Genomic DNA, 19158 nt, shown 5'->3' with positions numbered 1-19158 from the left:
CTGTCCCTGCAGCACACTGTGGGGACATCAGTGTGTATTTAGGTGTCTGTGTGTGTGTGCGTGCTTGAGTATGTGTTCCCTGACCCCCACTTTTCAATAACTAGGATAATTTTGGAAAGTTATCTTCTCTGTATTGGACTTTGATGTCAACTGTCCCCAGGCCACAGTGCTGGAGGTAGAATGCCAGTGCCCTATGGGTCTCTAGACCAGTTCTAGAATGAGAGAAATCACACTGTCAAGTCAGATAATGGCAGTGGTATGGGGTTAGGGGAAGTGCTGCCTCTGGTTGTTCAATAAGTAAAGCCAGTAGGACTTGGGGCACAGTTGGATGAGGATGGTAACAGCTGCCTCCCTGGGTAGTGGTCCCAAAAGACTCCATCCTGCTGGGCTTGGGAGGTGACTCAGTGGGTAAAAGGATTTTCTTTTCGGGTGTAAGGACCAGGTTTTAAATCCCCACAGCCTGTATAAAGTCCGACATGGCGGCTCAGTGCTCCGATAGGGAGATGGGAGGCAGAGACAAGGTAAGATTTTTGGAAGCTCACAGGCCAGCTAGCCTCCCATAAACAGCAGAAAAGCAACAAAGAGACCCTGTTTCAAAGAGGTAAAAGATGATGACTGCTATCCAAGGTTGTCCTCCGACCCTCACATTCATCCTGTGACACGCACGTTACCCATATTACTATGCATGAATGTGCTCCAGTGTGTGGGGGAAAGACAAGGCAGAGTCCCTACCCCACACACATTGTTCTGTCTTCTCTAAATATGGACATATCTTTTTTTAAATCAATTTATTTATAAGCAAGGTCTCATGTTCATTCATTCATTCATTTATAGGCAGGGTCTCATGTATGCCAGGCTGGCCTCCAAATTCATCACAGAGTTCAGGATGACCTTGCAGGTACCGCCATGCCGGTTTATGTCATGCTAGGGGTCAAACCCAAGACAGGTGCGTGCTAGGTAAGGACTCTTCCAACTGAGCTATACCCTGCCATATCCTTTTTTTTTTTTTTTGATAACTCTTGCCATTGTGATGGTACACACCTGTAATCTCAGCATTCTAAGAGCTGGAGGAAGAATATTTTCAGGTTTGGAGCCAATCGGGGCTACACAGTGAGCTCCTATCACAAAGTAACCAAGGGTTTGAGAATACGGCGGAGTGGCAGACTGCCCGCCTGGCACGCACAAAGCCCTGGGCTCCATCCCCAGCACCAGCAGCTAAGTCCTTCTTAGGAGTGTGTTCATTTCCGTGGCCAGGATGTGGGCCTCCCTCCCCAGAGGCCGAGGTCTTCTGGGCTTCCCACTAGGGCAGCCTCCCGCTGCTCAACCTCTACAAATGCTCAAGAAAGTCCCAGGCTCAGGGGTAAGGCCCAGGCTTGCTACTGGAGCTGAGGGCTTCGTGGGAAATGTTCTGGGAAGACTTGCGGTGGGATGGCGGGGAGATAGGAGATGGGGTGGTGGAAGTATCTGCATGAGACTTCCTGGCCTGGTGGCGGTACCTGAGGGCCACGTGGGTCAAGAGGCCCTGGGTCTGGCCTGCAGATGTCAACCGTGATGTGAAAGTAGATTTGTGAGCTGAGGTATTCATGACTTAGTGCTGCTGATTCCTAGTGACTGAAAACTCCACTGCGGCCCTGGCTCTCCTGAGACCCTGAGGCCTGAGGGGCTCCTGTCTCCTCACTGCAGCTCCGGTTCTCCTGGGTACCTGAGGTCTAAGGGGCCTCTGGCTCCCCACTGCGGCCCTGGCTCTTCTGGGACCCTGAGGCCTTAGGGGCTCCTGTTTCCTCACTGCAGCCCATGTTCTCCAGGGTACCCCAGGTCTAGGGGGCCTCTGTCTCCCCACTGCAGGGTACAGGCCATGCATAAGGTCTGGGCAAGGGTCTCCAAAGGGCTCTTTGTTCTGGATGGAATTATAAGCCAGTAACCTATCTGAAGGAATTACGCAGATAAAAGGAAATTCTTCGTTTAAGAACAGGCGGAGGCAGATGACTGAAGCTCCAAAGAACGCTGTGGTTGAACTCTCTCTCTCTCTCTCTTTTTCTGTTGTTTGTTTCCTGGCACAATCTGTCTCTGTGACTGAGCTGAGGGCTGTGTCCCTGTGACAAAGGCCTCTTTCTTATGACAATTTAATAGCTCCAATGCGGGCGGCCCTGACTCTCACGGACTGGGCTGGGCTCTGAGGGTTGCTGAAGGAGGTGGAACACCGTTGCTTTTTTTGCAGTCAGGTACAAATTGAACTGAGGGTGACCTGGAGCAAGAGGATTAGCCTCCCAAATTTCAAGCTCCTCCTACCAAAATTACCAAAGGTAAAGAGAACCAGATACAGGGTCACGGATGGAACATGGGTTACAATGAAACCTTGAGGCTTTATGGGAGGGGGGGGAATGGCTTAGAAAGATACGCAGGGACCAGGCTAGGCACCCAGGGGTATCGCCAGGAGGCTCTCCTGAGTTCTTCCCCGAGTTCCTTGGAGCTGTGACAGCAGAGATTTTTCAGGGTTCTTGAGGCCAGAAGTCTTAAGTCAAGGGATCAGCAGGGCCAGGCTCCCTTCGGCAGCTCCAGGGAGGATCGTTCCTGCCTATTCCAGCTCTGGGTGGAACCTGAAGACTTGAGGATGGTTTTTGTTTGAATCTGCATCACTCTGAACTCTGCCACCACTGTTAACCGAGTGTCTTCCCTCTGTGAATCTGTGTAACTACATATCCCCATTGTCTCCTTCCAACTTCCGTCTTCCCTGCCTTTTTCCTCCTACTTTTCTCTTCCTGCTCCATCCATATCCCCCCACCCCATCTTATAAGTGTTCCCAGTCGTAGAGGATTTAGGACCCATCCTAATCCAGTATAAGCTGATCAGAACTAGCCAGGACCTACTGTCACATGAGGACCTTCCCGATGCTGGGTCTTAAGGTACCTTTCCCTCACCATCACCTCCATTCTGGGACCTTCACAGACTACTCGTGGCCCCTACTGTGTACCTCTGTCTTCCTCAGTGACCTCGCCCATCTGTCCACCTGTCACAAGGTGACGCTAGGTAATCAATTCATCAGGTAAGTGCCCACCTCTCCGGCGTGTTCCTTTCCTCCTCCCCTCTCCCTTCCTCCCTCCTTACTTCCCAACCTCTCTTCCTTACTTTCTCCCTTCCACCCGTCCTTCACTGCCCACCATGCAGGGCATCCGTCAAGGGCGACAGTTCCCACCATAGCGCAAGCACCTGCACACACACTCAAACCCTTCATCGGCATTAATGTCTGCTTCCTATAGGACTGGCTGGACAGACTGCTTCTCCCTGGGGCAAATACATATTGTCTCCAGGAATATTCCAGGGACATAGAACTGGGACTTCTACAGACAACATCCAAGCTACTCACAGCATGAGCTGACATACTGCCTTGACAGGAGCTGAGCCCTGTTCCCTAACACTTTGGGATGTAACCTAAGCCATTAGGTTACAAGAGATGTGTGGCTTGAGAGGCCAAGAAGGGCAGTGGTTAGAGACGAAGGCTCTGCAGTTGGGCTGTTCAGGTTCAAAACCCACTTCTGCCCTGATCCTGAGCAGTCATGTGGCCATTTCCCGTCTGCAGAGTGAGGAGGACATCTTCTCCCACACAGAGGACTGGGAGGCACAGACAGCAGGCTACATCAGGACGTAAGGTCTCTGTGTAGAAAGGGCTCAGGAAATGTCAGCTTCATGGGTTCCAGAATCTGATGGACGGAAGTCAAATCCCATCACTTGCTAAAGAATAGCCAGGCTTCTGCAGCAGTCCCCATCAAGTAATCATTATAAACAGACCACTGGTGACACATGTTCTTATTCAGTACCACACGGGCACTAACGTCCCCAAACTACCTCTTAGCTCCCTATGCAAAATGTATGGGAATGGGCACCATCTTCCCTCCCTCTGCGGTGCTGCCCCAGCGGTCTGTCCTAGAAGACAATAGCCCCCCACCCCTATCTGCAAGCTGCTGGGGGAGATGGAGAGAGAGCAGTGCAGAAGAGAGGGAACCTGTCATCCTGAGTGCCTGGGAAAGCCACATAGAAAGCATACTGGCTCCCAGAGGGCTCTGTGGGCCTGCCCCGCCCCTTGCTGCTCCAGGCTAACAGAGCACAGTGTTGTGAATCCGTGGCTCCTCCTGCCAAGACGGCCAGCCCCTGTCGCCAGGGACTTGGGTGGGGGTGGCTGAAGCAGCAGTGGAGGAGGAAGGGGTGGGCATAAAGGGCCCCTTGTGCTGCTGTTGGGAGCTGGGGGGGGGGGGGAGAAGTGGCTGCAAGCCGCTTAGGGCAAACGGGGTGGGGGTGGCTCGGTGGCCTCCTTGTTTTGAGACAGTGATGTGTGCGGTGAGATCAGAGGGGCTTGGGAGTCAGTCCAGGTAATTAGGGAAGCAAAAGAAAGACTCTCTGATCAGGCGCAGGGCTGTCTCTTCTGAAGTTGCTTGTGGGTTTCTGGGCAAGACATTGGTGCCCAGCACACTGCCTAGTCCTGCGCAGGGTGAAGGTTAAGGATACTGGGCAGGAATTACCAGGGCAAGGAATAAGAAACACATCAACTCTGCATCACGGCAGTGCTATGAACTGTACTGGGGGGTGACTGGGGAGGATGCCAAGGCCAGGAATCACTCGGATTGCCTCTTGGACCAAGACACCTGGGCCTGAGCTCTACACACTGCAGAAACTGTCTCCACATTGATTCTCTGTGTGTGTGGCGGGGGAGGGGGGTTCAAGGCATGGAGTACTTGCTTTGGGGCTTGGGCTGGCCAGGGATAGGGGAGAACAGGGGCCTGGCTATCTCCTACGACATATAAAGCCCCGTGGCATGCCTGTCTCAAACTGTTGTGGGTGCTTTCTACAGACAAACACGGGTAATTGCTGGGATACCCACACTGCAGTAGCTACGGATACCCACGCTTTACAGAGAAAAGCGACCCATCACCTTAGAGAGCCAGGCTCTGAACCCACTCACGGGGTATTCTGCCGCATGTGCCTCCATACCACCCTTCAAAAGACCTGCAATAAAGGAAAGGCTGTAGGAAGCCAGGCCTGCTTCCCGCACCCAATACACTTTCTCTCAGGGCCAGAGACCTGGGCAAGGGCTTGACTGGAGATGGGTATGTGGACAGGGTTCCCATTAGGGCCTCAGTTCTTCTGTGGGTCCTGTTGTCAGTCTGAAAGGAGGACTCAGTAGTGAGCACCTGGCAGGCAGTCACCAGAGACACCAATCCTCATGGCGATCATGGTACGAAGTTTACTACCCAAGGCATCATGGGCTGTTGGGACAAGCATGCGTTTGAGAAATAGTGCTTTAAAGCGCTAATGATAAACTCTTGGTCTAATCTGCCTCCTGTTCTTTTGACCCACAGGAAGGTCTTCAAAACTCCATGGAAAGTTAAACGTAGGATGACCATGGATCCCAGCTATTCCCCTGCAGGGTGTGTGTCTAAGAGAAATGAAGATATGCATCTGTTCATAAGCCTCTGACTGGCGGATCACAGCTGTGCAGAAGTGGGGAGGGCACAGCTGTACCCTTTTCCCTGATGGAGACTGAGATGCCCTGGGTGGGGCACGGATCCTGGAGATGGCTTCCAAGTTGATCCCTACTCTGTTGCCAGCCCCACCCCCGACGACTTTATCCTTTGAACGCATCTAGCACAAATGGAGCAGTTCTACAAAGATCACTCAGGCCTCACCATTTCCCTCTAGAGCTGGAAAGGATCTTCTTGAAGTTTAAGCAGAGGGAAATGCAGCCATGATGGGGAAGTGGGGGCAACCTTGAATGGCGAGCCAGGTCTGAGATATCTAGAGGTCTCTCTGTTGTCCAAGGTGGAGGCAGGGACATCTAGGGCAAGGAAGAAGTCAGGTACGGGCCTCCTGTCCCCCTAGACAAGAGCTCCTCTGTATGTGTTCTGCTGATATTTTGCCCTGGCTAACCAAAGTCTCCCTTGATTAAGGCACAGAGTCAGGAGTGGATGTCTACTCTACCCAGAATCTTGCTTGAAAGTATCCATTGAAGAAAACAACCAAACTTCAAAAGCAACTTTGTCTCTGAAGATCACTTAGAGCCCATCAGCCCTTGACTCCAAGTGCATTTTTCTGCTAGAAATGGCTGGGATAGTTGCTCATATTATTGTTGTCCGGAAAGATGGGGCCTGAGGATCAAAGGGATGCCATGCAGATGCGTAACTTTATTATCTGACATGGCCCACGAGAACCCTCCTAATGGTGGTCAAATCAGATCAGACCCACTCCTGTTACTGTCCAAGCCTGAGGAAACAGGAGCAGGGGGAGGGCTCAGCGGTTAAAAGCATTGGCTGCTCTGGCAGAGGACCTGGGTTCCATTCCTAGCGATCACGTGGTGGCTCACAACCATCCATGACTCCAGTTCCAGAGGATCCAACTCCCTGCTCTGACATGTGTGGGCATGGTGTGCAAACATACATGCAGGCAAAGCACTCATACGCATAAAATAAGAAAATCTTATTAAAGTTACTAGAGCACTACAGGTGTGGCAAACGGAACTGACCTTTGGGGGCTCTGGGGTTGGGCTCCTCACACCTCCACTTTCCTTGATTACAGTAGCCTCCTGCTCTATTGGCCACTTCGCATGGTCACACAAGAGATCCATTTTAATTCTTGGAGAAGGAGTAACGATGATGAATCAGTTCTGTGATGAACTAAATGAGGTGTGAAACGCTCTGAGCCAGACAGCACGGTTATAAAAATGCTCTTTTACAGAACATCTAGGGAGTGTTTACCAACTCCTACAAACATGGATGACAAAAAGACAGATAGATAGAAGATAAAGACAGATGGAAAACTTGATAGATAATATATGCAAAGGGTGTAGTTATATGAAGAGAGTCAATATGGGTATAAGTTCTATTTAAGCCCAACACCAGATCAGAGGATCGACTCAAGTACCTTCTAAAGTCTCTTTTTCCTATCACCTCACCTAGTGAGCTATGATGCCAGACAACCACACGGTGGCGCTGTGGGCCATTTTCAAATGCCACTGTGACAGGGAAAGGAAAACTGAAGGAAAGGGATGTGGACCACTCGAGAACTCCAGAGCGGACACTTTGATGGATTCAGGAGAAAGGCCTGCTCGCTTCCGTGAAACTGAGAGCAGGATCTTGGAGTGCAGATAAAGAAGAGCAGCGGAGGGGAGTGAAGGGCTGTGAGGAGAGGGGATGACAGGGTAAAAGGCATTACCGTGTTCAGGTCGCGTGCACACCCTCATGCCAGCTCACCTGCCACACTTCAGTGCAGAGACCACTTCCAAGGAGGCCCAAGTCAGAGGGCATGGGAGCTTAAGATCAACAACCCAGAGGAAGAGAGGGTCACACTGGGATGTCCCTAAAGGCAGGTGGACTGGGTAAGTGTAGGGGCAATCATACACACTGCCACGTGATCTTTGCTGGGAAGCAGTCACCACGGCTTTCTTCTTAAAAGATGCTCAGTGAGATAGGAAAACATGCACATCACTTTTTTTTTTATTCTAAACAAGTGGTTAATTAATGACTCCCGCCTTACATGATTGGTCACATAGCAATGCTGGTATTTTATAAGCCAGAAGAAAAGACTTCTATTATTTATGATCTCTACTCTTTGATAGGCTAGCAGACACAAACTTTAAAGTTGGTCTTAACTGAGCAAGTAGCTCTGAATGCAGGCTAACCCACCAGACATCCTTGGTTAAGTGTGGACACTGGGCAGCAGGAGCCAGCCTGGACGTGGAACACGAAGTGCATGCAACCAGCCCCTGGGGGTGTGCTTCTGCTGGCTGTTCAAGGTGTGTGATCAGTCTGCAGGCTGCACTGTCCACTCTGCCCGGCCCTGCATCAGGACACCTGTTGAACTCATCCGTCCAGGAGTTCACAGCCTATAAATGGCCCTAGCCCAGGCTGGAAAGGAGAGTTCAAAGCTCAGTATTCAAGCATAAATTGCTTTTGCTCTCCCTGCTGGTCTGAATTATGTTCACCATGAAGTGAGGGATGAGGGTGTGGTCTCCTCTTAATGATACTTATGAGAGGAAAATCACTTTAATCATCAAACTCCCCAAGGATATACGGTCTTCGGAATTTCTTTGTGGTTGAAGCCAAAAGAAACCACCAGGGAACCAGATCAGAAAGCAAAGCAAAGCCAAGCCATGTTTCCCTTGGCCCACGGGCTGCTCATGGCTGGCTGAGTCTTCCTGACTCGGGGGGACACTTGTTTTTTTAAAGACAGTGTCTCATGTCTCGGGCTAGCCTCAGACTCTACACAGCTTAGGATGATCCCGAAGTTCTCATCTTCCTCTCTTTGCCTCCCAAGCACTGGGCTTTACAGCCATGCCCCCCCCCCCCGCCACACACACCTTGTTTATTCCATGCTGGGGATTGATCCCAGGGCACTGTGCATGCAAAATACATACTACTAAGCTACATTCGTGGTCAGCTTTCTTTCCCTTTTTGAGACAGGGTCTTGCTAAGTAGCTAACTCACCTGATAATTTAGATGTAGCCAAGGCTGGCCTTGACTTTTTAAAACCCTCCTACCTCAGTTTTCAAGATGATAGGATTATAGGTCTATACCACCATACCCATGCTGGGTACTGATTTTTAGTAGGAAAAGCTGCCCTACAGCTGATTCAGCAAGGACATTGGACGAGATAAGGAGAACAGTAACAGCATGTTGGCACCTGGTGGCAGTAGCGACACGCTGATTCTAAGCTAGGTGCCTCCTGCTTTTCTCTTGCCTTAGGAAGTCAGAGCAAAATGCTGCGACCAGAAGAAAGTACTTTACTGTAATCTTTACTCTTCACTGTTCTCATCTCTGTTGGCAGTGATGGCTGACATACAGGCGAGGGATGCATTGCAAACAGGCCCCACGAGGTCATGAAGAGATAGTCTGGCATCTAAGGGCTCAGTAATCAACTTGGGTCAAAGCTATGGACTGTGTCCACTATACCTAAGTAAAGTCAGAAAATGTTTTCAGCCTTAAGAAGTCTACATCAAATACCCACTCAGTCAATGTAGCCAAAGAGCCAGAGACAGCAGGTAAAGAAGCTGACGAATCTGTGTTTCCATAAAACTCTATTTACAGAAACAGAAACAGGGGCTAAGCCAGACTTGGCCACCTGTGTCTATGTATACAGGGCCCCAGAATAATGATGAACCCACTGGAAGTCAGAAGTAAAAAACACATCGAGGGATGGCAAGATGGCTCAGTGTGTAAGTGCACTTGCTGCCAAGTCTACGGATCTGAGTTTGATCCCCAGGACTCAGAAGGTAGAAGGAGAGCACTGACTCCTGCAGGGTGTACTCTACCCACCCCCTCCTCTCACAGTGCTCTTTGACAACACCTTAACAGGTATCCAGCTCAGCAACACAGAACTCTATAGAATGCTAATCACTTAAACTGCCAGCATCCGTAGAGAGGATGGGACCATTTGCAGTCCCTGCAGTAGGGCAGCAGTAACTCCCTTATTCATGTCAGCCTGCCCATCGCTGTCACATGATTGACTATGGCCCCTTGACACCTCATCTTGAAATGTCCTTTCTAAACAAACACCATTTGTGGTCTGTGAGAAACTCCTCCTCTGGTGAGTTCTTTTTTCTCCTCTCCTCCTTTCTTTGGGGTTACTGAAGTTTGTTCTTTGAGGCCAGTAAACATCTTTTCTGTGGTGGAATCCATCCAAGGCTCCTGCATCTCCTTCCCACCTCCCCAAGCCATCCCAGATTAGGTAGGTGGCTGCATCCAGCACCTCTGGGGCTCTGTCCCAAGTCTGCACCAAGGCTGGGCCGTGTCCAGGCCCCTGGGTCCATTCTACCTTACAAACACACTGGGGGTGGGGGGCTTCCTTGGCATTTCCTTACTGCATTCCCCAGCATCATCCCCACTTATCCAGCTGGCTGCCTTTCAGTTTGGCTGAAATTCACACCATGATTGTAAAAGGTTCGTCCTGTTCTGAGTTTCATAGATGGTCTGGTTTCCATCACTCCCCTGCAGCTTTGATTATGCTGATCTTAATGCTGCTTCTGGTTTTAAATGCCCACTCACAAATCATGTTGTCTGCCGCTTCTGCTCATGATGAGCAACAATATCACACTGAAGATGGATAATGCGGCCTAGATGAGAATGACCTGCATGGTAATGGCTCCGTGGCACGGCACCAATCAACTTTGGGAAACAAGCATGGTTTAAGGTTTAAAAGATGGCTCAGTGGGATAAGTGTTTGATGTGTAAACATCGAGGACCTGGGCTTGAATCCCCAGAACACACATAAGGCCAGACATGGTAGCGCACTCATAATCCCAGCATGACCTGTAGGATGAGAGGCAGAGACTTCGGAATTCAGAATCTGAAAGCTCCTGCCGGGACTAGCCCACTATATGCAGCAACAAAGCAGAATGTTTCAATTACCCGGAAGGAGAGGACTGTTTTGTAGCAGTTTTCTTCCAGATTGAAACATTCTATCCCACAGGGAAGCTCTTGAAACAGAAAGGTAAACAACTCAAAATAGCTGCGGAAGTCCCTGAAACTGACCAGATTTCACTAGGCCCCTCCCTGCCAGAGTAAGCAACAAAAGCTGAGCATCCCCTTCTAAGGAAGCTGCGCTGCAAGATGCTCAGTGGAGCGGAGCTGTAAGGACTCTCAGACCAGACCAGCTGCTCAGAGGAAGTAGAAACCAAGAGGTTCCAAAAGGTTTAAATCAGAGCCACTTGGAAAAGATGCTCTCCAACCTGTTGAAATGCCTGTGGTTGTGCAATGTGCTCCAGGTTTCCCAGAGTCTGTGAGCTGTCACCCATGCTGATGCTGCAGCTGTCTTTGTTCCTGTAAATGACCCCTCACCCATCCTCCTGTAAGTGACCCCAATAAAACTCATTGATTCACCAAGTTAGACATCAGCAGTATTTGTATTTTGGTCTATTGTAGGCTCCCTCATTGTGGACAACAGATGTGTATTGTGTCTCCCAACAAGGACTGACCCCTGAGGTTGTCCTCTGACCCCAGAGACATGTTGTGTCATGCCATGCATGTACCTTCACTCTCGCATGGGAAAATACAGGGTATGTGCCCAGGATATGTAAGTGTATAATACCTCTCTCCATTCTGCTCACTTTCCCGCCCTGTTCCTAACAAGCCTCAAAAAGAGATGACTGTGCTCCCCCAGGACCACAGTTTTAGCTTCTCTCCTCACAGTTCCAACACAGTTTGCCTTTAAAGCATCTGGGCTCAGGCTGCAGGTGCATAAAACACATGCCTCTCACGTCATCCTGCAGTCTGCTCCCCTCTCCATAAAATATCCTTCTACAGCTCCCCACTGCAGGAGGGGAGGGGAAACTGGTGGCTGCTTTGGTTTTTGTCGTTGTTGTTGTTGTTTTTATTTTTTATCAGCGTTGGCATTGGATCTTCCTGTCTGGCTACAGGACTTCTGTCTGATTGTTGGGTTTCTATTTTTCACTAAAGGTTAAAAAGCATCCCTATTATTGTGACCCCAGAATAAATCATTTACTCTAGATTAGCTATGTGGAGATGCTCCAAGACCAGGAAGACACACACTGGATGCCTCCTACCCAGCTGTCAGGTCCTTTTGTGTGAATGTCTATGTGCAGAGGTTATGAGGATGATTTCGGGTACCTTCTTCTATCTCTCCACCTTATTTTTTTAAGACAGGGTTTCTCCCTGAATCTATGGTTTGCACTGTTTGCTGCACTGGCTGACCAGGGAGCCCCAGGACCCACCTGTCTCCAGCCCTCAACTCTGGGATTCCAGGTGTGTGCCACCCTGCCCTGCTTTTTTATGGGTGCTCAGGGTCTGAACTCGGGTTGCCATGCTTGCACAGTAAGCACTTTCAATACGGAACCATGTCTTCAGCCCGAGTCCCCCAGTTCTTAATGTGGCCGTAGAAGGCTATGTTTTCCTCAGTGAGACATTACTGGTAATGACATGGTGCAGCAGATTTAGATTCTTGTCAACTTCTCCTGCTGTCTTTGGGATCCCAATCAGGACGGCACTTTACGTGAAACCTCTCTGGTCTAACCTGGACTGTGTCTCCCACAAACCCTAATTCTGATAATACTGAGAATTTGGCAGAGGCTGGTCACATGGGTTTGATGTCTTTTTTACACCAAAGTGTTTTCCTCCTTGGTGGCAGTTTGTTCTCTTAACTGATTTTTGTCTCTATTTTATTTTTGTTTTATTTTTTTAAGATCTTATATTCTTGTTATTATGATGATGATTGTGTGTGTGCGTGCGTGCGTGTGTGTGCATGCGTGTGTATGTGTGTGTGTTGAGGTGGTGGATGAGTCCCTGAAGAGGCTAGAAGAGCTCCTTGGGCTCCCTGGAGCTGAAATAATAGGCAGTGGTGCGACAGTTGATATGGGTACTGAGACTGAACTCTGGTCCTCTAGAAGAGTAGGAAGTGTGCTGTTAACCACGGAGCCATCTCTCCAGTCCCTTCACTGTGCTCTTATCTATACTTAAGTGTCTGCTTTGAGGCATCCTGGATTTGTGGCTTCTTTGCTTGTGGCTTCTGGGATGAGATAAAGTATATAATTCGTATTCTATAGCCTTGTGCAGTATGGGCCTAAGGCTTTGATATCTTATAGATACTTTGCTATATATCCCCTCTCCATCTGAGATCCTGGAAAGAGCACATTCTCCACATAAGCTCCTGGATTATGGGACATTTTACAGCCCCCTCATATATGCAGATAGTATATCCTGGTCTTTCTCTCTCTGCCTGGACTGTCTTAGCTTCCTGAACTCCACGGAAAAGGCCATGTCTGCAGTACTTGAAGCCCTCCCAGGCTCTGAAGTCACTCACCACCCTGCTTTTGGAGTCCCTTTTATGTGAGCACTTCTCTTCTCTAGTCCATGGTAACTATTAGTGCTCCTTGGTCCCTTTGAGAAGGGACATCCACGACGTTTGAGTGTACCCTGTTTTTGGAAGAACTGGGGCGCTTTCCATGCTACTTGGAAGGTTTTATACAAACTGTGTTTTACACGGCGGCTGTCACAGTGTGGGGGATGCACCTGTGCCCACTGAAGTGCACACAGGATGAGTGAGTGAGTGAGTGAGTGAATGAATGAATGAATGAATTAGATCAAGAGAACTTAGAAGATTCAGTATCTGCAGCTTCCACAAGACCCTAAAATCTGGGGTCTTTATTTAGGGTCCAAATGAAACACTGAGTGAGTCCAAGAGACCCCAAAAGACAGGGACTAGGTGCAGAGTCCCCTACTCAGTGCCACCACACCCACCTCTGCTGCTCTGTCCAACCCTGGTGACATCTGGGTTTCACCAGCGGTTCCTCTAATAACTGTGGTTGTGTTATTGCCGTATAGCTGACTATGATCTCCTTTCCTTACAGAGAGAACTAACAAGTGGTGGTGGGAGGGGCGGATCTACCATAATGTGTCTTGTAAAAGTTGCAGGCGGTAATCCGAGGCAGGACCCTGGCATGGCATTCGGATGCTCCTGAAGCCCGCTTTTCCGGATTCTGCACGCAGCACAGGCTCGAAAGCCCCAGCATGAGCAGGCGGTCAGGAGCTACCTCCCTCAAGCTCACTGTCTAAGCAAGCACCCTACAGGTCTAACTAACCATGGACTTGGTTTGGTTCCTACAACCTCAAAGATCATAGGACTGCCTCCCCAATCTGCAGTTCATCAAGGTCTCCTCCCCCAACCTGTGGCTGCCAGAGGCAGATTCTCACTTGCTACTACCTTTCTTCTCATGAGAATCCATCTAAAGCAGCAATTCTCAACTCGAATGACCCTTTTACAGGGGCCACATATCAGATATCCTGCATATTAGGTATTTACATTACAATTCAAAACAATAGCAAAATTACAGTTATGAAGTAGCAACGAACATAATTTTATGGCTGGGGGGATCACTGCAACATGAGGAACTGTGGTAAAGGGTCGCAGCATCAGGAAGGTTGAGAACCCCTGCTCTAAAGCATGAGCTGAACCAGAAAGGGTTAATCAGCCTTGTCTGCTTCTGTGTTTATCAGAGAGCAAGGATACAGGCATCGGGAAGAAAGGAAGCAAATTGGTAAAAACCCATGAGGCAGCTGGGCTGAAGGTCGGAGGCATCTTTCCCCTCCTTCACTGGCTTCAGGTGTATACTCCTTCAAACTCTATATATGTAGTGCCAGCCACGGTGGCATCAGATCTCCAATAACTCTGTCCCCAGGTCGTTATCAGGGGTGAGAGGACTGCGGGGGCCTAAGAAGCACCTAGTGATGTGGGTACAACAGAGTAGCTAAGGTAACTGGGAGAGGATGTTGGAAATGTTTTTGCTCCATTTCCTTGAGGCATGTTCACAGAGACCAGCAGAAAGGGCAGGTGATGGCAGAGAGGGATATCGGAGTTGATATCAAGATGTCACGGGGGCATGGTGCCACCAGACAGAGCCTGGCCTATGAGTACAGTGCCTGGGGCATGGCTGTCACCTGTGGGCACTGGCCTCGTGGAGCACATGTGTTCACCCATTTCTGGGTCTCTGAAGGCTCATGAGGTCACCTCCTCAGGGCTCTCAGACCCAGGGACACTGTCTGACCCTGGAGGTTCTCATGGTCTGATGAAGTCAAAGCAAAAATGACTGCCAAGAGGACAGAGAGGCAAGCCTGCCCTCTCCCAGGACACGGGAGCAGAGCAGTCTGGGGATGTCATGAGTTATCATTAGCCCTTGGGTGTTTATTTTTCTTTTGGTTTGGCTTTGGTGATATTTCTTACATGCTAAAGGTCCTTCCTTCCTTCCCCATCCACTTTCTGATTTGAGTTTTACAAAAGGCGTCATTTTTGCCATGAGGCTAAAGTGAACATGGCTTGGGAGTCCAAGAGGCAAGAAGAAGGAGCTAAAGTAGGTCATACTTCAACCTGGAGCATGCAAGTACCTCCTGCATGTTTGGGGCTTCCTGTAGCAAACACACTCTTAGCATATAGGCTTTAACATATAGGATGCAGTGTCTGACCACGAAGGCATTTAACCCATTGCATCTGGGACACAGCACCATTTAACCCACAGGGCTCCACTGCATCTTGGTCACAGATACAAGGCTGATGCAGTCTCCTGGGGTGTAAAAAGGCCTCATGTGAGGACGGAAAAGGGGCAGTGCAGGAACTCTTGACATACCTGGCCCGTAGACATAGGGCTGGTCTTCACAGTAGGGGTCCACTGTGCGGGTGGGGAGCAGAAGAGCTTCCTGCTGGCCTGTATGAAGGCAATGAGCTTGGTATTCTGACCCATCAGACATATGTGTGTGTGTGTGTGTGTGCGCACGTGTGTGTTCATGTATGTTTAGGGGTACATACATGTTCATGCCTGTGTATGTGGAGGCCAGAAGACCACCTTAGGGTGTTGCTCCCCTGGCATTGTTCACCATTTTGTCTTGAGACAAGGTGTCTCACTAGCCTACGGCTCATCAGTTAGGCTTAGCTACTGGTCAGCTAGCTCCAGGAATCCTCCTGTCTCTGCCTCTCAGTGCCAGGATTCCAGGGATGCACCACAGTGCCTGGCTTCTCTGCTCCATAAGTTCTGGGGACCTAATTCAGATCTTCATTCTTGTATAGGGGACGTTTGTGAACTGAACATTTGGAAGTGCTCATAGACTCGTGCTTTTAGACAGTGAGTGTACTAAGTTCCCTCGGTGTGCACCGTTCCCAGACATCTCTAACCATTGTTTCCACTCGTCCTTGTACCCCGAGTCCTTGGGAGGTGGCTGAGATTGTAGCCCCATCCCTGCTGGCCTTCAGCCTAGAGGACAGAGTGGTTATAGCTTTGTGAGTTTTATAAAAACCCTGTGGGGTTTATCACATGAAACAAATGGCATTGTGTGATTCGAGGCCATAGCCACACTGAGGCCCTGTTTGACTCAATGGAATTAACAGAGAGGAAGAACGTACTAGGTCGGGTGGTCCAGAGAAAGAGGGAGAGCTGAGATGGTGAGGAAAACAGTGGATTTGGCTCGGCTGGCAAAATGCTGGTGGAAGGGCAACTCTGGAGGGGGAACAGGGCCCATAGGACAGAGATGGTGACAGTAAAGCACCGAGACTCTGAGGAACACCTGTCCAGGGATGTCTGGAAGGCAGCCAGCCCCATAGAAGGAGTTCAGGTTTATGCTGGAGCCAGATGTGGCCATCACTAGCAATTAGGTGGGAAATAAGTCACAGGAACGGAAGAAGCTGCCCAGGAAGCGTGCGCAGAATGAACAGAGAAGCTGCGTCAGGGATAGACTGCTGGGTAGTGACATTTGAGGATGGGTCACTGGTGAGCAACAGGCAAAAGGGCCTTCTGGGAAGACAGTCTAAGAGCGAGGGACCAGGAATATCCAGTAACAAGAGAAAGGGAGGCTCCCAGAAGCAAGGAGCCACTTAGAGCACTGATCACAGCCTCTGCTAACCCTTCTCCTCTGTCTTATGCATCGCAGGCTTACACTACAGTATGCTGCTACATCTTGGTTTAATTTACAGCGTGGCTACCTGTTAGCTGGCTCCCGAGAGAAAGACTCTACAAGCCTGTTTGTCTGATTGAGTACCTCACCCACACCTGAATTCCGCTAGCATCATCACCCACACCTGAACTTCCGCTAACGTCATCACTCACACCTGAACTTCCTGCTAACGTCATCACTCACGCCTGAACTTCCACTAACGTCATCACTCACACCTGAACTTCCTGCTAACGTCATCATTCACTCCTGAACTTCCTGCTAACGTCATCACTCACGCCTGAACTTCCATTAACGTCATCACTCACACCTGAACTTCCTGCTAACGTCATCATTCACGCCTGAACTTCCGCTAACGTCATCACTCTTGCCACGATGGGGCTGAGGATGCTCAGCAAGCTTGTGCCAGCAACCTCCCAGGTATGAAGTAAGTGCAGAAGACGAAGAGGTGTGAGGGCCGTGCTCCAGACTCCAGGCCCTGGCTTACCTGGCACTCTCCAAGGTGGCAGATGCAGTCTTTTCTACAGCTCCAAATCCTACACCGACAGCAAGACCCTCTGCAACAGACACAAGACCCAGAGATTAGGAGTCACCTCTCCTGCCATCCTGGTGTCAGGCAGGACGGCTTCAGGCTGCAAGTAACAGAAAAAAATTAATGTAACGGTGGCATTTTGAATCTGGGTTCGTAAACTCCAGTCTGTTTCCTGTTTGATGTATATGAAAGTGTGCGTGTGTGTGTGTGTGTGTGTGTGTGAGAGAGAGAGAGAGAGAGAGAGAGAGAGAGAGAGAGAGAGAATAGATTATCAACATGATGAAATTTAGAATTACTGTGGAAACAAATCCTTGGACATATCTGTATGACCTAACTCCACATGTACTTCCAAGTCAGAGCAAGAACCAATACCCACTGACACCAGCCCCTCCCCCTGTGTGTGTGTAGGTGATGCTCCTATGAGCAAGCAGGAAGAATCCCCAGTACTTGTCTGGGTCAAGACCAAGGGTTTTGGGGGTTACGCTGGAGCATTTTTATGAGAAAGCATTAACTGCTGAGCGAGAGGAGTTGGTGTTTCTTCAAGGAGCCACTGTCCCTTTGAATGACTTGCTTCTTTCATTTAGTCCTGTTCAGTTGGAGTAGGTCAGACACAGGCACCAAACAATGGAGTCATGGATGCACGCAGAAGGCTGAGGGTCAGAATTCACATAAGACCAAGAATGGCTTGGAGCCCAAAGGTCAACGATTCCTCGGGGCCTCGTTTTACCTTTATGGGCTCTCTCCTAGTGAATCTTTCACGCTGTACCTGTGCCACTGTAGGCAGTCTAGTTGAGAATTTGGGATTCTGGTTTCTCTCTAAGTATCTTAACTCTAGAATAGGGAACTCACCAAGGCCAGCTGGCCCGGGTCTGAAAAAGCATGGGATAAAACTGGACTCGCTGAACATAGCGGACAATGAGGACTACTGAGAACTCAAGAACAATGGCAATGGGTTTTTGATCCTACTGCACGTACTGGCTTTGTGGGAGCCTAGGCAGTTTGGATGCTCACCTTACTAGACCTGGATGGAGGTGGGTGGTCCTTGGACTTCCCACAGGGCAGGGAACCCTGATTGCTCTTTGGGCTGACAAGGGAAGGGGACTTGACCAGAGGAGGGGGAGGGAAATGGGAGGCGGTGGCGGGGAGGAGGCAGAAATCTTTAATAAATAAATAATAAATAACTCTAGAATACAGAGTTTTAGAACCTTCTGAAGTAGTGGAAATCCCCAAGTCCCAGCCTGGGCCATTTCCAATCCAAAGTCACATGTTTGTAGGGGGAATTTCTTCCTAAGACCACACAGCAACTTGAGGCTCCTCAGTCTTGCTTCCCCCAAATATATGCTACACTACACATGACAGCAAGCCATACAGAAGTCGCCAAGGTACTCCTTCCTGAAAGCTCTATGGAAAAGGAAGCCAACTAAGTCAACAGCACCAAGGCCACCAGCTAAGTCAAGATCAAGGCGACCTGATTATTCCAAATTGAAATTTTTTGGGGAGGTACTATTGAGGATGAAATCCAGGATCCTGCTAAGGCTAGATAAACCCTCTGCCAGTGAGCCCCCCAAAAGCAAGCTTATTAAGACTTCATTCATGGGGCTAGAGAGGTGGCTCAGAGTTTTAGACCACCTGTTGCTCTTGCAGAGGACCCAGGTTTGATTTCTAGTACCCACATGATGGTTCACAGTTCCAGGAGATCTAATGCCCCCTTCTGGCATCTGCAGGCACCAGGGATGCATGTGGTGTACAAACCTACATGCAGGCAAATCATGCATACATACAAAATGAAACGAATAGATTTTGTCTTATAGTTCAGTCACTCCAGTTTGTCTCTGAGGACCCTGCCTGTCTGTCTGCTCATCCCCACTAGTCAAGTGTTTCCTCCGCGATGATGATGATGGCTTCCTACTAGGACCTTATTTCAAAATCCTCATCTTCTAGAGTCCTTTTCCTTAGAAAGGTGTGGGCGGGGGTGGGTGGTGATGATCCTCAGAACTCCAGGCCGATTACAGGCAGTAACCGTCATCTCCAGGCTCTGGAGCAGAGGACAAAGGGGACAGAGGATACTGGCTCAGGTAAGTCCTGGTTCGTAGAGCCAGAGTCTTGGGGCCCACAGCTGTCTCTTCTTCCTCCTCTTCTCCAGATGTTCCCACCCAGAGTCCAAGCCACAGTGCCAAGCAGAGGGCTAGATGTACC

At 49.6% G+C, this 19158-nt stretch overlaps 1 protein-coding gene across 6 annotated transcripts in view; it reads right to left on the bottom strand.

Moving 5' to 3' along the window:
* The window catches only part of Slc39a11 (solute carrier family 39 member 11), a 441115-nt gene that overhangs the window by 42847 nt on the left and 379110 nt on the right, over nt 1-19158 (bottom strand). For all 6 annotated transcript variants that reach the window (XM_041635707.1, XM_041635709.1, XM_041635706.1 and 3 more), the window contains one exon: nt 16918-16987. In XM_041635707.1, the coding sequence (XP_041491641.1) occupies nt 16918-16987 (70 nt within the window). The remainder of the gene's footprint in view (nt 1-16917; nt 16988-19158) is intronic.

This window comes from Microtus oregoni, unplaced genomic scaffold (assembly GCF_018167655.1).
Source record: "Microtus oregoni isolate MIOR12 unplaced genomic scaffold, Mior012 000048F_ref0000485, whole genome shotgun sequence".
NCBI lineage: Eukaryota > Metazoa > Chordata > Mammalia > Rodentia > Cricetidae > Microtus > Microtus oregoni.
This window is presented reverse-complemented; position numbering and strand designations above follow the sequence as displayed.